The sequence below is a fragment of the Rhipicephalus sanguineus genome, chromosome 1 (assembly GCF_013339695.2).
Source record: "Rhipicephalus sanguineus isolate Rsan-2018 chromosome 1, BIME_Rsan_1.4, whole genome shotgun sequence".
Lineage (NCBI taxonomy): Eukaryota > Metazoa > Arthropoda > Arachnida > Ixodida > Ixodidae > Rhipicephalus > Rhipicephalus sanguineus.
In genome coordinates this window covers 17,463,024-17,488,905 of record NC_051176.1, presented here as the reverse complement: position 1 = coordinate 17,488,905, position 25,882 = coordinate 17,463,024, and the positions used below count along the sequence as shown (strand labels likewise).

General features: G+C 46.2%; 1 protein-coding gene across 1 annotated transcript in view; it reads left to right on the top strand.

Annotated features, from left to right (window-relative positions):
- LOC119389737 (organic cation transporter protein-like) overlaps window positions 1-25,882 on the top strand; it is a 282,311-nt gene that overhangs the window by 144,091 nt on the left and 112,338 nt on the right. The window contains exon 4 of the mRNA XM_037657112.1: window positions 5,584-5,768. Within this exon, the coding sequence (XP_037513040.1) occupies window positions 5,584-5,768 (185 nt within the window). The remainder of the gene's footprint in view (window positions 1-5,583; window positions 5,769-25,882) is intronic.

The window sequence follows — 25,882 nt, the reverse complement described above, 5'->3', positions numbered from 1 at the left end:
GCCTACTCACAGTCCTGAGTACTCACTCAAACCTTTAAATGAGCATGAGTAAGTGTGAGTGGATATACTCATGAGTGAGCATGGCGAGCTATGAAAAACAGACACGACTGGGACATTTCGGAAAAAAATACATGGCTGATCCCTCTGTCACAGGAATCGGTATAACACTAAAGTGAAACGTGTCTTCACAGACGCAGTTCAGCGTTTGTTGTGCATTGCTTGGGCACAAGGGCGAAGGAATGAATGCTATAGCAACAAATTGTAATCGTCACTCGAAGAACGGCAAGCAGCTCGAAACTCGCAACGCGCTGCTCGAGCAGAAAGGACGCAAGGAAAGAACATACACAGGATGAGCCCGAACAACTGCCACAGCCCGACAGTTAAAGCGCGCTGCTCAAACACAAATGAGGACGCACGAAACGAACGCACAAGTATACGCAGGATAAGCGCGAACTGCCACAGCTGTAATTTATTTTTGTGTGAACAGCGCGCAAAAGCATTTCGCAAAAGCGGCCGCTGCAGTGAGCGAAGTGAACTTTGTACTCTCTGTAACTGCAACGCAAACTTGCCGTGGGAGCACAGGACGCACAAACCACCCCCATCACGATAAGCGATATATATATATATAAGGCTTAAATGCGGAAGAGTAACTTCGGTTGCCGCAAGGTTATAAGTATTTTAAGAGTGCCTTCATAATAAACCACTTTATTGTCCACGCTTCGATCGGAGACCGATCTTCATGAAGACGCATTTTACCAGGCTTCGATGCGCTTTTATATCATCGTCCTCCGAGCCGAGAGCGAGAAAAAAGTAAAAAACTAAAAAAAATTGAAAAGAAAAAGAGAGAGAGGTAAGTAAGTAAAAGTAAAAAGAGTGCACATACTATGACATACGCACTACACGTGTTTCCTGAGAAAAAAAAAAGGAGTAAGAATTCTGAGAAAAAAGTAAACAGAGTTGCGAACACACCACATATTTTGACATACAAAACAACACGTGTTTCCTGACGAAAAAAAAAGAGAGAAAACTACGTAGATATACACAGATCTCCCAGGTGAAGTACATTCCCGTAGTCCCCTTCCTTTGGGTGCCCCCTCCTCAATTGTTCCCGAAGCTTGGACACAATAGGTGAGTACATTCCTCCAGTTCATTGTCACGCCTCGCGTCTTCGCCCCCCCCCCCTCCCTCCACAGTGCTCGTGAAGCCTGTAAGGGGATTAAGCTTCACAAGAAGGGATAAGCGCTTAAAAGTCCGGGAAGAGTGTAAAAAGGCACATTCACTGAAAAACAGGCAGGATTTCCGGTCTGTGGCTCCACTTAATGTTTCCGAAGAAAATGGAGGATACCTTTCGATTGGAATGCACGTGAGCACGCTGCATGTCCGACAGCGTGTTCCTCTAGCGATATCCGAAAAAAAAAAATAACAATAATATTAAAAAGAAGAAAGAAAAAAAAGAAAAGAAAAAAGAGAGAGCTTCGGTTAAGATTATTATTAAAGGGGTACTGAAACAAAATTTCGCGGCCGAGATAGCCTGCTGGATCGATTCCCGTGTACGTGCGTGTACCATCTGCAAAATATCGACAGCGAATAAAGCTTGGAAGGTATTTTATATGAATTTTGAAGTTCGCGAGCGCGATCCAGCATTATAGGCCGCACCTGGTGCATTGACACCCTCGGAGGTGACCCGAGGTGACCCCCCTACTTCCCCTACGTAACCGTTGCAGCCGGTACAAGTTATGATGACGTCGTAGCCGCTATTTCTGTTTTGACGCGCTTCCCGACGAATCGCTCCTCGCCAGCGGGTCAAACCTGAAGTGATTCGCCACGTCAAAAATTCCTTCCATCCCCGCCGCAAGAAAATCGTCGCCATCAGGCGACGATGAGCCCGACGATGACAGACCGCGCGGTAATGCGTCACTGTTCTGTGTGCTCACGTGACCGAGCGTTTCACTCGCTAGGTGGTGATAGTTGCACCCGGCGGCTTGTCGTTTTTGGAGCTCTGTCAAACCAAAACTGAGGCTGTGTCGGTAAACAATTATCTTGTAAACAATTATCTGTCGCGCGCTGCGGCAAACGATGTGCCGTGTTATGACTAACAGGCCCCCAGCAACACATTGCAGCAAAAAAACGCGGGGCGAAAATTTTTGTGTCAGGACTCCTTTAACTTGAAACTTGCAGAGCGCGAATTCAAGCGGATATGCCCGGATTGATATTTAGTCCAGCCTTCAATGTATTAAATTTATAAATCATATATGATTCGCGCTGTTCACGCTCTCTTGTTCTGTGGAAACCTCGTTGTAATAGTCTAACCTTGATGTAATCAAATGGGTGGCTCTCGGAATTTATATGCTGAGACAGAGGAAGATGCGGAAGCGAATTAACATGTGAACGATGGTTATTAAAGCGGGGGCGGAAGGCCGAGTCTGTCTGACCTATGTATTGAATACTGCATACTCCGCACTCGAGAAGGCATTAGAGCTCTCACAGTTAAGGTTTGAGGGAAGAGAGTATTTGAAATTGGAATGTGTGCTTTCAGCAACGTTGGTTGCCTGTATGTGTTTGCACACCTTGCAACGAGCCTTGCCGCGTGGCTGGCATCCAGTTATAGGTGCCTGATACGTTTTCGAACGAACAAGATAATCTTCAATGTTTTTGGGGCCTCTATAAACGACTCGCGGAGGGGAAGGGAAAAATCTTGATAGTCGTGTACTCTGTTGTAAGATGTTATAGTGTCTCTTTAGAATTTCGTTTACGTTAGGGGGGTTGCTTCCAAATGTTAGAACCAAGTTATTCCGTCCCTCTCGTTTTAATTCTTTCTGCTGGTGTTGTTGGCGATGTAGGTTTGCCCCTTTACATATGGACTATGGAAGGAGGATAGTGGCACGTAGGTGGCGCAAGTTACTTGCGTTGGCCTCAAGGTGTTCGGGGCGGATTCTTCTGATCGGTGGGCCTGCGAGTACGTGGTGCTCGTCTTCCAGTGACGAGGGTGACAACTATCGAAGTGAAGGTACTGCTGCCTGTCCGTAGGATTTTTGTAAACGAGTCAAGGACCCGTTCGTTTACGTTTACGTGGAGATCGAAGAAATTGATATGTATAAGTGAATGTTATGTCTGGGTGAGCTTTGTTGAAAGATTCTATAAAATTAATTAGATTCTGTTATGTATCCGTCGAAATGATAAAACTATCATCTAAGAAGCGTTTGTAAAGAAGGGGCTTAATTTTCTGGGTTGACAAAAACTTAGTTTCAAGATCACTAATAAAAATATTAGCGTAGTTAAATGCCATTCGAGTCCCCATAGCAGTGCCATTTATTTGTTTATTGAGTTGAAGTAGCAGCTTCGCAAGGGTTTCAGTTACTATTGGACTTGGCGAGTCATCATATTTGTGCGCACTATAGGACTCTACCAATGTTTTGATGCCCTCATTATGAGGAATATTAGTGTACAGGGAAGTTACATCAAGAGTTACAAGGAAGGCACCATCAGGGATTTTTCCATCGTTGATGGTCCTTATGAAGTGGTTGGTATCACGTAGGTAGGAGGAGTGTGTAGGCGGAATATCCTTAATTAGGGAGTATATGTAACTTGATATTGGTTCGGTGAGGGTACCTCTTCCCGAAATATTTGGTCTGTAGGGGTTTCCTTTCTTGTGTATTTTCGGAAGCATGCATATAAAACCGTCCTGGTGTGTCACGTGCTACAGTGAGGGCCTTACAAATTTTAGGATCTAACTTTCCGAGTTCCACGAGATCATGGAGTGCGGTGTTTATTATCGCTTGATGTAGATTCTAGGGTTCGGTCTTTATCGAGTGGTTTGTAGAAAGAGGTGTTAGTTAATTGGGTGGCCTCTTGGATATAGTCAGATTTATATAATATTACAATCCTTCCCCCTTTATCCGCTGATTTTATGACGATATCCGTTCGATCACTGAGTGCCTTAAGTGAGGCATACTCCTTTCTTGAGAGATTTTTAGCTGATGCCGGTCTGTTGTGCTATATTCCCGAAGTATGTCTTTTTGGACGGCTTCATTGTAGGTATCTAGATGCTTCTCCCGCTGAGAGCTTGGTGTCCACTGTTGCCTTAAACTGGAAGGTATTATGGTAGTGGTTTCTCTCTGGGGTTCGTCGAAAAGGTACTCATCTAGGCGAAGGTTCCGTGCCAAGTTATCAAGGTCTTGTAGTAAGGCAAACTGACTGTATCGGCCAGTAGTGGGGCAAAATGTGAGTCCGCGGGAGATTACTGCTCGTTCATGACTGTTAAGTTGAACGTCGCAAAGGTTAATTATGTTTTCTTCTGTGTTGCTTTGTGTGTTATTGGTGCCTCCCGGCCGGCCGTTAAAGGTTTTACTTATGTTGCAGAGTTGTGGCCCAACCTCTGCTTGAGGGCCCTCTGGATTGCCTATGTAGAGCTCGGAGTAGTACGGAATTTTATCCCTTGCCATTTTTTTTTCTTTTTAGCCTGTAAGATTTCCTCTGTCCTCTTTTTCTCAAATCGTTCCCGTTCCCCAACTTCTAGAGTGGATAGGGACGTATTCGACCTAGCCCGACGTTCCGCTGCGCTCAGAGGAGCGCCCTTTCACAGTGCGCCACAACGAGTTCGGTTAGCTTCAGTGATGCGGATTTCAGAATTAGATTACATTTCTGGGTTTCCTTTTCGTCAAAGTCGTGCATTGACGGCTTAAATGATAGTTGGATGCCCCGAGGGGCGTATGCCAAAATATGCGCACGTGGTGTGTTCGCGACTCTTTTTTCTCAGAATTCTTACTCCTTTTGTTTTCTTCTTAGGAAACACGTGTAGAGGGTGTGTCATAGTATGTGCACTCTTACTTACTTCCCTCTCTCTTTTTTCTTTCTTAATTTTTTTTTACTTTTTTTTCTCTCTCGGCTCGGAGGACGATGATATAAAAGCGCATCGAAGCCTGGTAACATTCGTCTTGATGAAGGTCGGCCTCCGATCGAAACGTCGACAATAAAGTTGTTTTTATGAAGGCGCATATACTCTTAAAATACTTTATATATATATATATATATATATATATATATATATATATATATATATATATATATATATATATATATATATATATATATATATTGTAGAGAAGCCTTGGGACATGGTAATGGGTTACCCTCTCCAGCGCCTTCTAGTGGGTCGTCCTCTTTGGTTGCTTGAAAAAGAACGCCGCTCGCGCCTTGCCGTGACTGTCGCCATTACTCATTGTCGTTCAGTGCTGTCTATTAAACACCTTAACAATATATATATATATATAATATATATATATAATATATATATATATATATAGCTCGCCGTTGGTGTGCCAGAACGCGCCGTTTGTGGCCGAGTCGGTTCGCGCCGCGCGCTGCGGAGCGAGGGGTCGAGGGGTCGTAGGTTCGACTCCTGGCGACGGAACTTCTAGCTTTTTTCTTTGCCATCTGTTTGTGTGTATTTTTCAACGTATATCCGTGACGGAAATACGTCAGTGGAGCCGCGGTGAACCCCGGCATAAAACACTTTCGGCCATTGAGAACTCAGCTTGTAATCCTGCTTACCTTTTCGAAATTTATGAGCACTCCGAGTTGCAGGCAGTCCGAGCTGGTTGGAGATCGGTTCGAACGTGCTCGTGCGCTTCCTGGTGCTGAGCGCGGGTTTCATCAAATGGATCATGGCACTCGAGCTTTTTCCGACGTCAGCCCGCAGCTTTGGCTTCGCCTGTGTGCTCACCTGCTCACGCTGCGGTGCCATGGTGGCGCCTTTTCTGCGGGATCTGGTAAGGACTGTCGGCATGTTCTCTTCAAATTCTCGCACTACGCAATAAGCGCTGCATTGCTACAAGAAGTAACGTAAAATGTGAAATCTCGTTTCGAGTCGCGTATTCCCAAAAATCTCGGAGGCCATACTTTACGCTTTTGGTGAATCCTGGGCAGTGGCGCTGCAAATAACTACGTTCACTGTCAAATTTATTCTATTTTACTTCACATTTTGCGTTACTTTTTGAAGCAACACGTAGCAACTGAAGCTAGTTTAAAGAAAGAAAGGAAAACCAATACAGCTATAAAAGGTGACAATAAGAATAAAAGCCCACCATCTGCAGCTGCGATTCGAACCCGGACCTTTTGAGTGGGAAGTGGGCATTCTACCCCTGCACAACTTCGGCGGAGCCGCGCGCAACATTTACACGACGACACACTGCAGACTACCGCTCGCACCGCCACAAGCGTATTGACCCTGTTTCGGCTTCACTTTTCGAAGCTCGTTCCGAGCACTCCCCATTTCTAGTACACTAATAACGGCGAGCTCGCCAGCCGTATCTAAAAAATAACGGCAAGTCAGACAAATAATCCAAACATACGCTGCACTGCCGTATTACGGCACTCTTGAACAACAATAATGTATAGAGGAAATAATAACAAACCACAAATAAAAAAAATAATAAAGCGGAAAATAAAACTACTTCTTTTATAGTTTTTTGTGTTAATTCAAATGTATATTGCTTTTTTATTTCTGCTAAATGATTTGCGTTTACAACAATTACACCTTTGCATGTATATATTTCTCTGCAAGATATTATTTTATATTTTTATAAGTATTCAGGGCTGTAAATGCACTTTTACTATTCTGTATGTTTCCTTGTGCAAGTTTTCAATTAGTTATGTGTGTGCTGCCAATGCTTGTGTGCAAACTGCTGTTGTTACAGGTGGTATGACCTCGTCAGGCGTTAATGCATCTTGTCCTTTCTTTCCTAAGTGTAATTTTCTACACTTGATTAAAAATCAATTCGACGCTAATACAACACACAGAGAACGCCGCAGACACAAAACAACATAACACATACAATGTACTGTGAATGCGGCATCGCCGACGTCCGACTCAGCCCAGGAGCCCGTGGAGCCGAGCCATGGAATCGTCCCCACGATTCTTGGATGTGGGTGAGAAAAGACAAGGACGAAGGGAAGAACGACAACCACACTGGCGCTTCCCTTCGTCCTTGTCTTTTCGCGCCTACATCCAAGAACCATGACAGGCCAACAAGCCCGCATCGCTACCCTCGTCCGCACGAGCGTCTTGCGGGAGACGACTGTCCACGGCTGCACCAAACCCAAAAAGAGAGAAGGAAGTCTTCCTCAAGCGCCAGCGTCACATCGCTTCCCGCCAAGCGGCGACACTGCGCCACCACTAAAGCCCCTCGATTTTGAAAGTAGCGACACTCTCCTCCGAGCACGCGTTTTCCTCCTCAATTCTCCTCGGATTTCTCCCCTGGCCGGCACGGTGCGCACGGCACGCTGAACCCTCCACTGGCTCGCCGCAGCCGCATTAGAATCACTGCGCGCGCTGGTTTATTCGGCCCTCTGAAGCATTAAATAAGAATCTGTCCCTTAAAAACCGTCGTGACGAAAGTGGGCTTCCGATAGGACATATTGACAAATACATATTTTTAAGACGCTTCCATAAATACACGCGGATGCGTTTCGAAAAAAAAATTAGTATACGAAGTGCCGGCAGAGCGGTTTACTTCTCCGTCGCCGCTTCGGGTGTCCGTAGCGTGGAGTTGTATTAGGCGCATGTAATGTATGCAGCATAAAGTATAGTCGAGAATTTCGTTCCTAATTGTTGTCTTGATGAGCTCAAAGAAGGTAGCCAAGAAGAAATGTGGCGTTTTACTTGAATTGCTCGAAATGAGTGGGCCGGAAGCATTTTTGTGCCAATGCCGCTGTCAGACACGGACGCACGAACATACACTCTAAATGTAAAGGAGGAAATGGGGGGTCGAGGTTACTCCTTTATGGGAGTAACTAACCTGCCACACCCATTACTCCTTTTTGGGGGTAACTGCGACGGGACGAACCGTTACTCCCCGTAGAACTTGCTCCTTCAGGGAGTAACTGACTGGAGCAACGGATGCTCTTTGTGAAAACTCCCACGGGAGCAACGGTTACTCTTTCTCGATACTCCTCAAAGGAGGAACGGATAGTCTTTTTCGATACTCCCACGGGAGGGACGGTTACTCTTTCCCAATACTCCTGAAGGGAGGAACAGATAGTCTTCTTCAATACCCCCAAGGGAGCGACAGTTACTCTTTTCAATTACTCCTCTAAAAAGCAGCCGTTGCTCCTTTCCTAAACTCCTAAAGGGAGGAACGGATGCTCTTGGTCAATACTCCTATGGGAGTGACACTTGCTCCTTACAAATACTCCCGAGGGAGAAAGAGATAGTCTTTTTCAATACTCCCAGGGGAGCGACGGTTTCTCTTTACAAGGAGGAATGGATGCTCTCTGTCAATACTCCCACGGGAGCAATGCTTGCTCTTTCTGGACACCTAAATGGAGTAACAATTACTCTTTCCCATTAGTCCCGCAGGGAGAAATGGACATTATCTCTCAATACCCTCATGGGAGCGACAGTTACTCTTTCACAACATTCCTCATCGGAGCAGCATGCAGTTAATCATCCTCAATGCCTCTCGATGGAGTAACGTTTGCTTGTATTGAGTGCTCCTCAAGAAACCAGCAGTCCAGCTCTCCCATAGGCAAATGAAAAAAGTTTTGAGGAACATGATTTTCATCGGGTTGCGCCAAGTCTGACACAAATGCTCCAGGAGAGGGCAGAAATCCAGATCTATTTGTGAGAAAAATACTTTATTGAAATCAGTCTGGCTGTTCACTGGCTCAAGATGGTTAGAGCCACACGGACGAGTGACGTCGGCCGCAAGACGCTCTGAACTTTCAGAACTTGACACAGGAGATCGAAGGTCCACTGAGCTTTCTTGCTGAAAACAATGTTCAGCGCCCAGTATAGCGCGATTTGTGTGGCAATGGCTGCCAAAAGGCTAGTCTCCTTAATAGCAAGGCCCTCCAGGCGCACAATAAATTCCCTTGAAGTCAACAAGCTTCCATTGTATGTCACTGTCGGCACATGATGCGTCTTGGTGGGGTCCTACAAAACAAAAGGCACATTTTAACACAAGGCTTGTTGCTTCATTATTACAGCAGCTGCTTCATGTAGCAACAGATAAAACCTAATGCTTTACCACACACTGACAAATAAATGAAATTGCAACTTATTTGCAAAACATGGTTCGACACTGGTAAGGACATTCTTAACAAGTCAAAGCACTTGCAGTAAGGCTACAGGTTTATCCACAGGTTAGAGACTGGTCTCGTTTACACGGAAGCCAATTAATTGGTTCTGAAAAAAAAAACAGGGGCATTTGCTGTTTGCAGGCAGCACGTCATGCTAGCATACTTTATAAAGTAGAACCCTGCTGATACATTTTTTAAGGCCATGTGCAAAAAGAATGTAGGAGCCAGGAAATGGGGAAAAAAGTAAAAGTGAGAGTCGTAGTGAAATCGACAATCATATCTCAGTGGTTATTGATGAAAAACAAAAAAAAAATGTGCAGCGTTGGCTCCTGTACCTTTTTTCCATCTGATCAGCACAATGCGAGCAAATTCGTTGTGGTAGGTGGGAGTTGAGCTGTTAGAATGAATTATCGACTTGAGAGACTTACTTTCCTGCACTAATTAGATACCCATTGTGCCACGTGGCTCCTACCATGATAACTTGAGTGTACATTTTTTCCGAATAAACCCAGTGTCTTTGGGTGGCCAGCACCTAAAACGGTATCTTGAAGCGACCTTCCGTCGTGATCCTTTCACATCCATAAACAAGATTATCGCTGGATGCACCGGCGGTAATGCAACGAGCAATGACGTTCTCAGCTCATTTGCTCAGCATTTTCGGCATAGTGCCAGGTTGGTGTGGCTTGTAAATGGCCGCATGTCTCGCAACAGTGAAAGACCAAAAACACAGCCCTTTCTCCCAAACTTCACCACCACTGCACGCATTGGCACACTCGGCCATGATCTCATCAATCGACAGAATTGTGGAGTTAAGAGCTGCATTATCGATGAAAATGTTATTGTAAGCGATTCCATTGGAGGCATAAAAGAGCCGAGCATGCACAGCATGCTAGCATGACTACAGCAATGACTTGCAAGTAAACAGAGTGCGAGAAGACCATGCCGTCTCTGGTCTTGGTGGCCTTAATTTTGCCAACACCTCGCACAAAAAACATTTTAGAACTATGTGACCTTATAGATGGCTGTAAATTGCAAATGATGATTGAATAATTGATGATTGAATAAATGTTTAGGGGTAAAATATACTTCAAATATTCCCGAAAAAAATTGTGAAGTTAGAGAAAATAAGCGATTTGTCGCATGTTTGACCGTATTTTTCATACTGATGCGGTCCAAGTAAAAATCCTCGTCATGCGGCGTTTGATAGAAGACTTCGTCGTTAAGTAATGAGGAAAGTCTAATGAAATAATTTTTTTGTTTTAAGAAAGAAAATAATTTTTGAATTTGGCCCTCCGAACGCGGCCTGCATTTCATTTTGTTGCCACTTCGCCGCAAAGCACGTGGTCGCCCTTCCAGCTGACACTCGTCACAGGCAGCGGCAAGATGCGAGATGTATGTCAGTGGCTCGTGAGTGCTCGAAAGTCTTGTCGCGTTGATCTCAGGGCGACGAGTAATCAATTCGCGTTACAATGTGAGCTTGCTTGGCGGGCCCAATGGGAAGTATGGACGCCCGAGAGCAGCCTATGGCGTCGTTGGCACAATGTGCTAGAGGCCGTCTGCACAACTAGCATACACATACTGAAAGAAATAATGCACATTGTATACACGTTTTTTCGGGGTATACGTGTTGTGCAGACGGCCTCTAGCACATTGTGCCAACGACGCCATAGGCTGCTCTCGGGCGTCCATACTTCCCATTGGGCCCGCCAAGCTCACATTGTAACGCGAATTGATTACTCGTCGCCCTGAGATCAACGCGACAAGACTTTCGAGCACTCACGAGCCACTGACATACATGTCGCATCTTGCCGCTGACTGTGACGAGTTTTAGCTGCAAGGGCGACCACGTGCTTTGCGGCGAAGTGGCAACAAAAAGAATGCCGGGCACTTATGGAGCGCCAAATTCAAAAATTATTTTCTTCCTTAAAACAAAAAATGATTTCATTAGATTTTCTTCATTACTTAACGACAAGTCTTCTATCAAACGCCGCATGACGAGTATTTTTACTTGGACCGCATCAGTATGAAAAATACGGTCAAACATGCGACAAATCGCATAAGTTCACAATTTTTTTCGGGAAGATTTGAAGTCTCTTTTACCCCTAAACATTTTTGTACTATAACACGCTTTCCTGAAAATCATACTACTATTAAGATTGGTTAGAGGGAGTTCGAGATAGCACAAGAAAAAATCACGAACATTGAAGAGTTTTGTAGTTTTTGAAGATACGTAGCTAGCTGGTAGTGAAACACAAAAATTTCGGAATTAGTGAATAGGACATCTAAACAGAACCTCTGCGATAGCGCCAGCGTGGTTTCAAAGCTGAACACAGAAAAATAGATTTTATATACATTTTTCTATTAGGCGCGGTTTAACAAATACAAGCGAACTTCGAGGGGTCGCCATGATCGTCAAAATTTTTATCGAGCAAAAATGTTTTGCCACAATACTCTATGTGGCACAGGAAAAAGGCACAAATTTTATCAGCAAAATCTGCGATGTGCGAGCGCCACGTCTGGGACACTTGGCATGGAATGACCCAATAATAATATCTGGGGTTTAACGTCCCAAAACCACGATATGATTATGAGAGACACCGTAGTGGAGGGCTCCGGAAATTTCGACCACCTGGGGTTTAACGTGCACCTAAATCTAAGTGCACGGGCCTCAAACATTTTCGCCTCCATCGAAAATGCAGCCGCTGCAGTCGAGATTCTATCCCGCGACCCGAAGGTCGCGAGATCGAATGACAGGGTCAGCAGTTGAGTGCCATCCATAACCACTATACCACCGTGGCGGGCCTCATCCATTGAAGTTGCAACTAGCAACTGAGCAAAGAGGCTTATCCATTTGAGAGGCCTGTTTTATAAAGAAACTGACTACGAGCAAGACTTCGATTTGGGCGAGTTGGTACATGCTTAGCTGGGGAAAAACAGCGCAAAAAAGGACGAGGACGCAGGAACACAATACACTGTACGAGCGCTGAACTTACAACTGACATCTTTATTGCACCAACCGCTCGTTTTTACAGCGCATCAAGCCGAGCACGCCATTCCAATCAAACCGCCAATCAAAATCATCAGGTATGCAAACTACATTGTCACTGAAAGCTATCACATGTGCATGAATTACACCGTGCGCATGCATCTTCCACACTCAGATAAAATGAACAAACCAGTTCCTAACAAGGATGAACAAGCAACAACAACAACAAAAAAAAAAACAGCGATACCTTCCACGTTTTCTATGATGAAAGAAGTGAGGGCTAAATTCGGTGCAACAATGTTGTCATCAAGGCTTAGATGGGACCAAATTTGGCAATAACGTAAAATTTAGCGCTGCCGGATTTTTATAGAGTATGGACGAAGCTCAGAAATGTAAACCAACGCTGCAGTAATCGATGACAAACGCTGCTGCAACCGCTACAACATGAAGATCAAGCACTCACCGTTAAACCGATGGTGGAGACGTCAACTTCAGAGAACATGTCCAACTCCTTTATATGTTCCATTGAATCCCGCCCCGTCCACGGCTCGTCGAAAGTGACGACGGCATTTCTGTCGCCGTATGTAACGAGGCACTTCGATGACATTGGGCGACAACGGCGCAAGACAAAGAACAGTTCTCAAGCCTGCCGCGGTACATGCATTCGCTCACACATACACGGTGTAGTGCCTCTACGACTCGATTGCTCTAGTCCTGAAACACCCAAAAGTGAAACGAAGCCAGTGATTAAAACAAAACGAACTTATTTACTGATACACCAAAATAGGAAACGTCCACGCAGCTCAAAAGGTTCGCTGGCGACTGCTGTTTTCCCGGTCCGCTGGGCCTTGATTCTCCTCCTTGCACCACAAACACACGCACACAAAAAACCACCGACACTGGCATGGGCGTCAACAGGATTTTGCCTTGGGGGGTGCAAACCCGTGTTACATCGCGTCTGGGGGAGGAGGGGAGAGAGAGCTGGCATAGCTTCGGGTGGGGGGGGGGGGGGCAAGTGCCGGTGTGGCTTGAGGGGGGCAAGTGCCCCTTTTGCACACGTGTCCCGCGTTTTATGGCCCACTTCGAAGGGGAGAACAGTAGCGGTTAGAGTGACCTAGAATAGGGGGAGTGTCCAAAGCGCCGCGCGAATACATGGGAGGAGCGAGGGCCTTTTGCGGTGAACTTCCGCGCCACGGCGCTGCCGTGCCGGACCCGTGGGCTTTCTCCGCGGCGGAAGCCGCGTCAAAGCGGCGAGCGTCTGCTACGCGCGTGATATTCTGGCCGCTATTAGCTAAAATTGCGGAGATATGGGCAATATTTAATACTGCGTCACTGCAACATAATGCTGCAGCGACTCATCACACAGAGAACGCGTTTGTTAGTTTGTGTGTTGTGAAACTGGGATATTGTATAGTATATCCTTTCAGCTGGTTTGTCACCGCATTGGTCCACACTTGCGTGGTTGTTTGAGGAACGCATTCTGCGCACACTTCATCGTGAGAAAAGGCGCTTAACTTAGTTTCGTGTGGAATGACGAACGTAAACTTCCTGCAGGAGAGAATAAACTGGAGATAATTAGGAGAATGTAGCACATATATGCGCGTAGTAACTATAGCTCATACATGCTAACGCGTTTGCACCCTTCATATCCTATCTTTGATTTCGTGCATTCCATTTGTTTTACAAGGCTGCCTCCGGCGCTCTGCTGTTTCAAGCCATTTCATGCGAAGCCAAATGTGTCAGTCGGCCTGGCCGCGGTGCCAAAAGTAAAAAAATTACTCGCGTAACTCGCGTCTCGTTCACTTGGTATACACGAAAATTGGCACGGAGAGGCACGAATGTACGTATGCCCAACACGACCGATAGGTCATGGCATCACTAACCTGACATGCTTGCCGTTTGCGTAACGACTAACAATAATAATATGGTGTGTGGCGCGCAAACCCGCTTTCTGTAGCCAGAAATAATTCTGAAGATGTACGTGTGGTCTGACGATTTGTTTCTGTCAGGTGATAAAAACGCTGTGGTCACCAATATCGATCTCAAGATGTAAGACTTACCCATACATTTTGAAGTACTGATCACCGCATAGGTGAAATGTATGCGAAAAAAATACCTGAAAAAAAAAAACATGGTCCCTCATGCATTCGCCTGAGGTGACTCGAAAACGAAAGCCATCTTTTTCGTCAGTCGATGCATTGAACCTCCCTCGCCCCTCTCCGAAAGCTTTCTGCACATAACGTGGTTTCGGACTGCCGACAGGATCGAAGGCGTTGCAAGCTTTCTGCACCTCACCTGCTTTTACATTGCCTCCGTGATCGCCCCCCGATCACGGAGGCAATGCAAAGCGACCATGTCACGTGGTGGCGCCATCATATGACGTCACGTTGAATGACGTCATAGTGACGTCACAAGTTCTGTCGACGTCATCGCGTGATGATTTTGTGCATCACTCGTGTTGGCTACCGGGAATGCCGACGGTCAATTTTCGTATTTGATGAGGCATCTAAGGCTTTAGCCTTAAAAAAAAGACAAACCAAAGAAAATGACGATAACAGTGCAACATCGTGTATGTCTCACTTCATGTTACGAGCGATCGCCCGAAAACAAACGTGATTATCAGTTCAGAGTGGCTGATTGCACGCGTCTGCGAGACAAAAGAGGCTTGCTTTACCCGTCTGGTCATCTCTTCATATTTATTCAAGAGATGAGCAGACTCGCTATTTAAGTACTCCGCAGCTTCAGCACGAAATTGTCGTGGACGCTATATTGAGGTCATCAGGAAAAAGCGGGAAATTGCGGTCGGCTGCCCTGTTGGCGCGCACTAAACTGCCGCGGAAACAATTGTATTTTATGTAACTACTCATCCACGTCTTTTTGTAAAGTCTCTGAACCAGGCGAACGCTAACCTCCGAGAACCGTGAAAACATCTGAAGTTGAGAATGAGTTGTTTGAAACTGTTTTCATTTCCTATGGTGAAGGCTTGAAGCAATGCATGCATCTCGCACGAACGTTCCATACTAACGTTCAGCGATCCAATCCATATGTAATATATATTATCGCATGTCGCATTTTTTCAGGCTAGGTACATAAGGGATCTCTGCATTTGAACAATTTTCTGAAGTGATTGAGGTATTACACTTCTATTTGTCAATTTCTTACCGTATTTTCGGTTCAGGCAGCTTTTACAGCAAGAATGGGGGTATTTGTAACTTTGTTTCATGATATCTGGATATTTGTAAAGCATTTTCTATATTACGCCTTTTATGCAAAAACTTGTGGAATAAGGTTAGTTTACCTGGCATTGCTTTTCTTTCAAGTGTTTGTGCACGGTGAGCCTTGTTGTACGCTACCTCAGAAGCAAAAATAAGCCAACAGCATTGCGGTCGTATGGCCGTCTCTACTCTTTTTTAACACGAAAGTGTTTTATGCCGGGGTCCACCAAGACTTCAGTGACGTATTTCCGTCACGGAAATGACGTCGAAAAAATGTACGCGATCAGATGGCAAAGAAAAAAAGTTCCGTCAACGGGCATCGAACCCACGACCGCTCGGTCCGCAACATCAGATGCCGGGCGCGCTATCCACTGCGCCACGGTCTTTTTTTTTTTATTTCACGGTATTTATTCAACATAGGATAGCACTTGAAAGCAATTGAATACAGACAAAGAACTAATATGTTAATTATGCTGTTATCGCAACACAATGACGAACAGAAGGCACTACAGAATTCGCAATCACCTCTATAGCGGATACATCACATAACTGATTTTCCAATTGTGTGCTAGAACAGCGGTAAGGATAAGCACCTCACCAATGCCGTATACCATTCTGGTTGATATTCCATTTGCTCGTAGACATCTCTTAGCTGAGTGACCAACCTAATGAAGTGGGCTGTTGAGGAAACTATCGGCTCTGCGTTTCTCTGCAACATGCGCGTCTTCCACAGGCTATGCATTCCAATGAGAAGAAACATGTCGAATGGTATGTCATTACAACTCGCTGGCAAGAGATATCGCACGGAATGGGAATTTAGCACAAAGTCTTTTTGAAGAGTTCGTTGGAGCACATCCCAAAATAAGATTGCATCTCTGCAGCCTATAAAACAATGTTCAATTGTTTCTGGCACATCACACACAGGACAATCAGCGGACGACACAAAAATGTCTCTTGAACGAAGCCAAGTCTTCACAGGCAAAGTCTCTGAATGTAATTTAAAAAAGAACGTTTTTGTCGATGGTGTCAGCGGCATTTTACGTACTCGATCTAAGACATCATGTCCTGGCAGTCCCAAGTATTTTGCACGATAAAGTGGTGGCGGAAACAGCATCGCGATTAAATCTCTGTAAAGATTTTTGCGCGATACACAGTACAAATATTCATTTGAAAACCTAACTGTTAAAAAACGAACAGAGAAATAAACTTCTCGCATAAATCCCCATAAACATGGTCGTGGAGAAGAATCGGATGAAACTACTAGATTAGGTAGCACATTTACCAGGTTTACCTGCAAGAATGCTCGAATAATAGGATGGGAAGCGTCGCGGAAAAAGAAGTAGCGAGATACAATTTGCCACACGTACAGATGTACTAGACCTAGCCCACCTGCACTAACTGGTCTGAATAGATTGTCTCGTCTCATGGATTCATATGTTGATGACCATATAAATGTTGCAAATTTACGATGAAAGCTCTGAATATGCGCTCTAGCACAATGCAGCACTTGTAGTACATAGAAAAGTTTTGTAGCCAAAAACTTGTTGCACGTTTCCGCTTTACCGAAAATTGAAAGGTTATGTGGTATAAAAGATTTAGCATAACGCTCAAGGCCTGCCACCCTATCTTTCCAGTACTGTGCGCTTGACTTGTGTGCACTTAGTGGAACACCAAGATATTTTGGTGGCACCACAGACCACTCAATACCGGCAAACTGATCAGGTGTAGATCCCCATGACCCAAACCACAAACCTGAACTCTTAGAATAGTTTACCTGTGCGCCTGAGACGCTACCGAATTGCTCTACTGCATCAACAATCCTTTCAATACTGGGTTTGTCAGTACAAAAAAGGCAATGTCATCTGCATATGCTAAAACTTTAACTTCATTCTCTAGCAGTCTGAAGCCATGAATATTGTGAGCCAGAATATTGTGAATATTGTGCTTGCATATTATTGACTGCGCCACGGTCACATACTCTAGAGGCTTCACAAACGCGCCTTTTATATCTACCACTCTCCCGGTCGTCGGGGTGGTGTTGCCCTTTGGGAGCGGCAAAGTAAAGTAATTCATCATTACTGTGGCTTCCGCGATTAGTACCTGCAACGCGTTACACGTTCGGCCCATTCCGTGCGTTTTCAATAGAAGTACAATTTTGTCAATGCCTTAGCACACCGCGAGGTGGCGACCTTAACGCAAGCGTCGTAAAAGCATCGGCATCGCTCATAGCATCACGCTAATCAAACCAAAAATAGCTCTTCGACGCGCGCCTGCCTCACCTGGCTGCATGGATGCCTGGCTGTAGCACCGCGTTCCCCTACGCGCTCGCCCCGAGAAAAATTGCGGCCTGGCTCCGGGGAGGCACGACGCGCTTTGCGTTTCCCTTGCGACCGTGGTGTTCAATCACACTTTAACATGCCGCAGGATGGCGACCAAGTTCTGCGTCCAATATGCGACGCTCTTCTGGCTATCACAACTCGTTTTCACCGCTAACTACTACAGCTAACACAAGGCTTTGTGTAATCATTGAACATGGACGTTAGTCGTCGGCATGGAGATGTACCACCAAGCAACAAAGTGGGTGCATCCACGTTAAACGGTGCCAGACATCAATATACATTGTGCAAACTCTCTTATATCTATTCAGTTACTTCTGTAAACATTCAGTTACTTCTATAAGGACACGTTTTACTTTCGTGTTATTCCGATTCCTATGACGGAGGGATCAACCATGTTTTTTTCTTTATTTTGTTTCTCTTGCGTCTTCCCGGTGTGCTCCGTCCATAATAAAGAGCTAGTGGAGGCTCATGAATTGTTGAATAAAGCGGTGTGCATGTGGCTAGCAAACCAGTGGCGACTATGAGTAAAAAGCTCGTACTGTGAAGCGGTCACTGCGCGCAAGTATTTCAGCTGACTGCGCGTGCAATTTACTTTTTTTATTACTCTTAATTCGTGCATGCGTGATGCTATTGCCCGATTACTCGTGCGAATAAGGTTTTTTTTTTTTCGTTCTTTGCTTGTGCGTGTCCGTTTTGCGCGTTTTTACACACGCACCAACGTTCTCGAACTTTGTGACCGGAACTAGACCACGCTGATGCCGCTTGACACATGATTTTTTGCATTCTGTTGTATCCCCAGCACTAACACAACGCTTAAAGGTGGATAAGCTTCATTCCGCACCGCGTTATAAAAGTTAAGTAGACTTCAAGTGCCCTGTGTGGAAACGCGGCGCAAAAAACTGCAGCGCGTAGCAGACGCCCCTGGCTTTCCGCGCGCTTCCCGAGCGCGGAAAGCCCACGGGTCCGGCGCAGCAGCGGCGCGCCGCGGGAGTTCACGTCAAAAGTGCCGCTACTTTCTATATATCAAGGGACTTTACCGTATGCTACAAAACGCAGGAGAGAGAGGGGAGATCGAGGGAGACGCCCATGTCGTCTGCTCTGGCGTTTATTGGCTGCCGGTATTGCGAACGCCATTTCCGCTTTGCCAGCTGCCGAGGCGGCGGGCAGGCGGCGGGCATACCGACGTTGGTGGTTGACGCGCAACTGAGAGCCGCTGTTGTGTGGTGTTTTGTGAATACGCGGTGATCAGATTGCGTTTGGGTTGTTTCCAAACTACTGAAGCCGTAAGTAAACAGTGTCGGGCTGACTGCGTAGATAGACGGCAGCTGCGCACGCATCGCGTAACGACGAGTAGTAGACGTCCAAGACTTGCGCGTTGGAGCGAGACGTACGCCGAGGCCGCACGTTTGTTTGCCTCTATGTATATGCCGCATAGGGTTACACAGCTTCGCTAATATCAAAGCTCGCTTTTTCCCGTAACCTCCGCAGCATGTACGTCTCGCGTGTTTAAAGCCTGTCAAGTTTTAGCCCGTTCGGCTTATTTACCTGTTGCAGGTACGGCCCTACGTTGCCGTTCATGTTTTGAGCAGTTTCGAGGCTACCGACGGCTACGCGTTCGATGCATAACGATTGCACCTGATATGTTTAACGATTAAGTGCTCATTGGAGCACCAAATCAGCTTTTTACCTGCAGCGAGACCCAGACCGGTCCAAAAATATGCAATGTTGTTCACTCACTGTGTATTTCATGTTTTAAAATAAACTGCCTTGCAACTTGGCATTGCTGTGACCGTTCGTGACATCTCCCGTAGTTTTGCTAACTTTGTGAAGCGATCATTCTACGTAATACTGCGATTGTATAACTTGCAGGTGACCGTGGTAACATAAGCAAAATCAGAGAGAATTGAGGTAGTTGTTATCTGAGCCAGGGAAAAAAAAAAGCTAATTTTGACAACATACGAGACACAGAGGATAGCTACATCACTGGAGTGATGGTACTCAGCTGTGAACACAGTGGCTTCCAACTAAACACGGTGTGACGATACAGCATCAGATACCAAGTTATGTCGAACATAAAGTGAGAGCTCACTGATGGACCATGATTAAGACTATATGACAGCTGAAGCGTGCATGAAAAGCAGTCTTGTTCGTGATGCAAAAGCTTTATATACTGAGGCAAGAGCAGAGATTATCAGCCACCAACCTAGCGGCTGACAATGTTAACAAAAGTTTTCGCTTCGCCTTGTGTTCTACGTCGTCCGTAGGTTCGTTTTAAGTCCTCGTCGCCATGTCAGGGGTTGAGGCGCATGATGACACGACTGATTGAATGGAAAACAACAGGTTTAATAAGCATTCAAACAGATTACATGACTGATTCTTCGTGAGCGCGGCTTCTCGCTTCGAACTCTCGACTGTCAGAGCCGTCGATGGGGAGAGTCTGGCGAATGGGCGGGGCAGTGACGTCGCGGCGCGGCGATGACGCTGTTCACGTCACCGCCACGCCTCCGCTCCGGCGGCGTCCGCCATATATAGTCTTTCCGCGAGACGGGCGCACGGCTGAGGCTATGTACGCGCTGTTCATTCGTGAAATCTAGAGCTGCTAAACAAATTGCGAAAGCGAAATTGTGCAAGAACATTGTTACACAAATTTAATGAAGAATAAGGAGTGAATTAGACGTGTCCAAACCATCGTGAAACTGAGTTGTGCACGCCGATTCGAGTACGCGACGTTCTACGATACGCGCTGTGCTTTTAGAGCGCAGCTCTTAGGTGTCTGTTCCTGCGTTTTCGGCATCGCCGTTGGCGTCGTCGGCGTAACCGATAGAGCGAACGAGGACGAAAGACAGCGAACGTGGATTCTGTCGATATCTCGAGCCACTTGCTTCTAACATCGCTTTCTTGCTCCGTCATGCGTGCTCGCCCTTCGGTCGGAGCTCGTGCGCATGCAGGGCTGGTGGGTGCGCTGCTGCTGTCTCGCTTGTCGTGACGGGGATGTCGATGACGCCTGCAATGCACAGAGTGGCGTGCGTAGCACTGGAGCACTGGCAGTTTCTGTGGCAATATGTAACGAATCGTCCAATGCGGATAGCCAGAAATTCAAACACAGTTCGCGTTGCCTCAACACAAAGCTGCGCTCAGAATTCGCATGAGGGAGTATAGTGATCATCGGTGACTTTTCCAGCGATGAAGACATGTGGGTTTGCGTCTATCTTGGTCTTTTTTTAAATGCGAAGCATTTCTTAGCGAACTTCTGCGACTTTGAGCGTAGCTATCTATCTATATATCTAGCCGCCTACGAATTTGTGCTCTCCTGGCCGTTTCGTTCATGGGGTGTATACCAAAATTGGTATGGCATAACGTGACTCTATGACAAACATAAATAATTGGTCATAACATGAAAATCATGACATGCATGTCATGTACAGCATGATTTACATGCCACAGTCTTGGTGCTCTTGCGGCCGTTTCGTAGATACATACCAAAATTGGTATGGCTTGACAAGAGTGTATGGCGAACATAAAAAACGGGAGTTAATATGAAAATCATGCAACACGTGTCATGTATATCATGACTTACGTGCCACGCTCATGGTGCGCTGGCGGCCATTTCGCTAGCTTGATATACACCAAAATTGGTAGTGCGCGACATGACTGTGTGACGAACATAAATAACGGGAGTTAATGTGAAAATCATGACACGCGTGTCATGTACAGCATGACTTACGTGCCACGCTCATGGAGCGCTGGCGGCCGTTTCGATTGCTTGCTATACACCAAAATTGGTAGTGCGTGACATGACTGTGCGACGAACATAAATAACGGGAGTTAATGTGGATATCATGACATGCGTGTCATGTACAGCATGACTTACGTGCCACGCTCATGGTGCGATGGCACGATGGCACCCTTCCCGCCCCCCCTCGAAAGCTTTGTGACCTAACATTGTTTTGCACTGCCTCCAAGATCGGAGGCACTGCAATCTTTCTACAGCACATCTGGTCATGTGCTGACGTCATCGCGTGAAGTCACGTTATTCGACGTCATGATGACGTCACCATCTTTGGACGTATGGTCACCTCATTACGTGATGATTTTTGACATCCCTCGTGTTGACGCCGCCGACGCGGGACGCCGCCGACGCGGGACGCCGACGCCGCGGACGCCGGCGGCCAATTTTCGCGTTAGCTGAGGCATCAAAGGTTTTCGTCAGAGCAGGTGCAGGGCCCCCAGTAGGCGCGTGTTAAATGAAAACAATACCTCGTTCGGCTAGTCTAATAGCGGACATCCTGTTGGTTTACTTTACAAAATCATTTTTCTGCTCAACTTCTTCGCGCTTTATACATCCTAATCACGAAATTTCATCGAGCACATAAGGGCCCCTTGCTAGAGTGGAAGAGCTTCCTGCACGAGCACAGACATCGTGCACTATACGCGCATGACTAAAAAGCGCAAGGCACATTCGCTTAGCACAGAGGCGCAGATTAATTTACGTACGCGAATTAAACGTGAAACTGGTAGCATGTACACAAGCGGCAACCAAGCGGTAAATGACACCATAGGCTGACAGCCACAGAAACGCAGACCGCATAACGTGCAACACATGCCAGGTAACCGCCGCAGCTGACGCGCGGCGGCACTAACCTGCGATATCGAAATAAATCTTGCCCTCACAACATCACGGTAAAATCCCAAGCTCGTGCTCAGAACGCGCGATAAATTACGTAAACGCAACACATCACGCTTGACACTTATAGCGTGATCGCTGCAAAATTTCAATCTGCCCAAGCGATCGAAACGCGAACCATAAAACTCCTTTTTTTCAGCGTGACAAAATTATTTTTAAAGCTTGTGCGCCTGAAAGGGCCCCATTGCACAACAAATGATATGCTTGTGTTAATGGTACGCTGTTTATAATACCAGCAATATTCAAGCTAAATACTCAAGTACGTATCTCGCATAGCACGGAGCAGTCGGTCAGGGTCCATTTGCTGCGTCTGATGTTTCTGATCCAAAGGCGTCGTAGTTTTTTTCCTTCGGAAGCCTAAAAATGCGAAAACCCTGCGCGCTGCTGTTTGAACAGCCAACCGCGCAACAGCAGCCCATCGCACGCAACAAATTCACGCTTGAATGCGAGGAGCAGTCGCCATGAATACGCGCGGCTTCGCACAAGAGCTTCGTAACCTAGGCGCGCTCCTCAGCGATCGTGTAAGTGCGGCGCGCCGGCGTCTCTCCGTCGCGGCAGCGCCGGAATCCGCGCCGCGCTGTCGCCACTGCCGCCCGCCGGCGAGGAGAGATGGTTTACGTCACGAGAAGAGGGCGGCGCTGGGGAGGAGCTCGGAGAGCGGCGAGATGAAACAATCGCCAAACTCTCCACAAGGGTATACATGGCTCTGTCGACTGTTCTCTCTTGTCGCCTCCTTGCGGCCGCTGTCACAAGCCGCTACTGGTTCCACAACATCGCGATAGGTGGCGCTAGCTGTCCGTAGTGGATGTAATTGCCTAAAAGTGCGCAGCTGCCGTCAATCTACGCACTGTTTACTTACGGCTTCAGTAGTTTGGAAACAACTCGAACCGCAATCCTGATCACCAGCGTATTCACAAAACACCACACACAGCTGCAGCGTGGCTACTACAGAACACTGTAGTGGCTGCCCTAACAGCGGCTGTGAGTTGCTCCTCACCCGCCGTTTACTTCGTGGCGTCAGCCGCTGCCGTGGCAACCGTGCGAAAAATTTCAACCAAAGCGGCAATGGCGTTCGCGCCACCGCTAGCCAATGAACGCCAGAGCAGACGACATGGGCGTCTCCCTATGGTCTCCCCTCTCTCTTCTGCGTTCTGTAGCATACGCTTGTCAAACACGCACGAGGGTAGGGTGGCTAACGAGGGTGCGACGGCGTGGATAAAACAGCGCCGCTACTTTCCAACATCTAGGGGATTTAGCCACCACTAGGGTGCCTCGATGTGCGCGCCCTCTCCTAGGGTGGGGACAACCACGTCGTCTGCTACGGCGGTACGCCATATTTGAGCCCACTCCTCCCCTCGCGTTTTGCTACCTCGTACTGAAACTTAGCAGGCAGTCTCGTACAGATAGTGCTTATCTCACCCGGCGCAACCTGCAAGGACGAATTAAACCAGAAGGATGATAAGGTGAAATAATGAAATCTTTTGCTCCTTGAGGGCGCAGTGTGTGGGCTCTTGAAAGTGGTCAAATCCTTGGCGCCACTGGTTTAATAACAGACGTTACACAGACAAAAAAAAAGGAAAGAAACGGTGCCGCGGTATGGAATTTCTCACTGTGTTTTTGATACCCATTGCAGATGCATAGTTTGCACGTAAGCTGGCCACTTAAACGAAGTATGAAATGGTTTCGTAACTTTCATACCATCACCAATAACGTTTATTAGACGTCCAGCGTGGGTGCGAGAAATATTCTCCATCGGACGTCCAACGTTAGTGCGAGAGATATTCTCGAGAAAGTAAGTTTTGTCAGAGGAGCATACTTTCACAAAATGCGTGTCTCTCATCGAGTGAAGACATTTTTTTATTATATGTAGTGTGAAGAGCAAATGGAGAACTCAAAAAACAAAATGCACATAGGAGCTTTAATGGTGCACTTTAATCAATATTAACAGCTTCCTCCCGTCTGCGCGGTGGTTTTCATAGCAGTTGTCTTCGAAATGAGCCTGCACAAACAAATATTTACGCAGGCGTCCAGTATATATGCAGTACAAACGGAGAGAAATAAGCCCCTTCATGAGATATATAGACAAGCTCTGGCAATGTTTCAGCGATATTAAAGAATCGCACATCTGTTCAGCTCCTAAGAATGGTTGGCACGTAAGGGAAACAGCTTACACTGTACAGTAATGCACTAACCTTGTAAATCCGGAATAAAAACGGCAGAGAAACAACATAACCCACAAGTGCGAGTAACTGCTTCTTGACATCGTCAAACAGGCTTAGAACATAAAAAAGTATTTTAGGAAACTACTCGCACGTTCAGACGCAATTAACTTCCATGCGTTTGCTGCAATGATCATTAAAAAAATAATCAAGAACTTGTGGGCTCTAAGCAAACAGATTACAAGGAGTAATGTATTATTGCATAAATTCCAAGCGCTCCCAGGTGAAAATGATTCCCATTCCCAGCTGGGTTATGAAACCTGGAAATCTTTCCAGGCTGGAAATTTTCCCAGCTGGAAATGGAAAAATTTCCAGCCTGGAAAAATTTCCAGGTTCCATAACCCAGCTGGGAATGGAAATATTTCCTGCTGGGAATGGAAATATTCCCAGCAAATATTTCCAGCAGGAAATGGCAAAATTTCCAGTTGGAATCCTTCATTACCAGCTGGAAATGAAAGAATTTAATTTCCAGATTTGACCTCGCGGCTATCGCATGTGCCTTAGCATGGTTCCTACAGGACCTGTTCGTCCAGAGAACTGCACACAGTCAAAGAACATGGTGGTGAAATTTAACAGCATTTATTTTAACAGCATTTATCTGAACGCTTGTAGCAAGTGTTGGAACATATCTCGAGATGAAGAATGAGTTTGCTCATATCCTCGTACACCACCTGAAAAAAAATATTTATACATAGTGAGCGAACATCAAATCCACAATGATCCATAAAACGCAATTCTACCAAAAGTATAGTTTTACCAAATCACATGAACAGCATCCTTTCAAAAGCAGTACCACAATACAAAGTCAATGCAGTGCAAAGCAAAGGTGAGCAAGATCTGATGAGCACTGCGGTGCTAAGTAACGATTATTTATATCGACCTTAAACTACTCCGAATAGCCGTCTAATGAGTTCACTCGAACACATGTAATTACTCGCGTTTGTTGCATAGACGCATGCGCACCAGTAGGCGCAAGCATTGCACAGCACAAGGCTATTGGAGACAAAGGCTGCTTACACAAACCGGCCTGTAGCGTACTTCGCGCATATATAAACATTACACACAGCCAGGTAACGCGACACCGTGATAACGAAGCCCACAAACATTCGGGACAAACGTTCACTTATACTTGAAATATATAGGTGCAACTTACCTCCAAATGGAACACTCAGAGCTGAGAAAATCGCTGTCCCTTGATCGGCGCTGGTGTATCCAAGACATCGCACGCAGTACAGCAATAAAAACCGCTCGAACATGCTGGTCATCACTCGTAACACTTTCCAGAGATAAACCTGACCAAAAATAACTATTCCATGCAACTGTCACACAGATATTCATCAAGGAAACACCCTAGACTATCG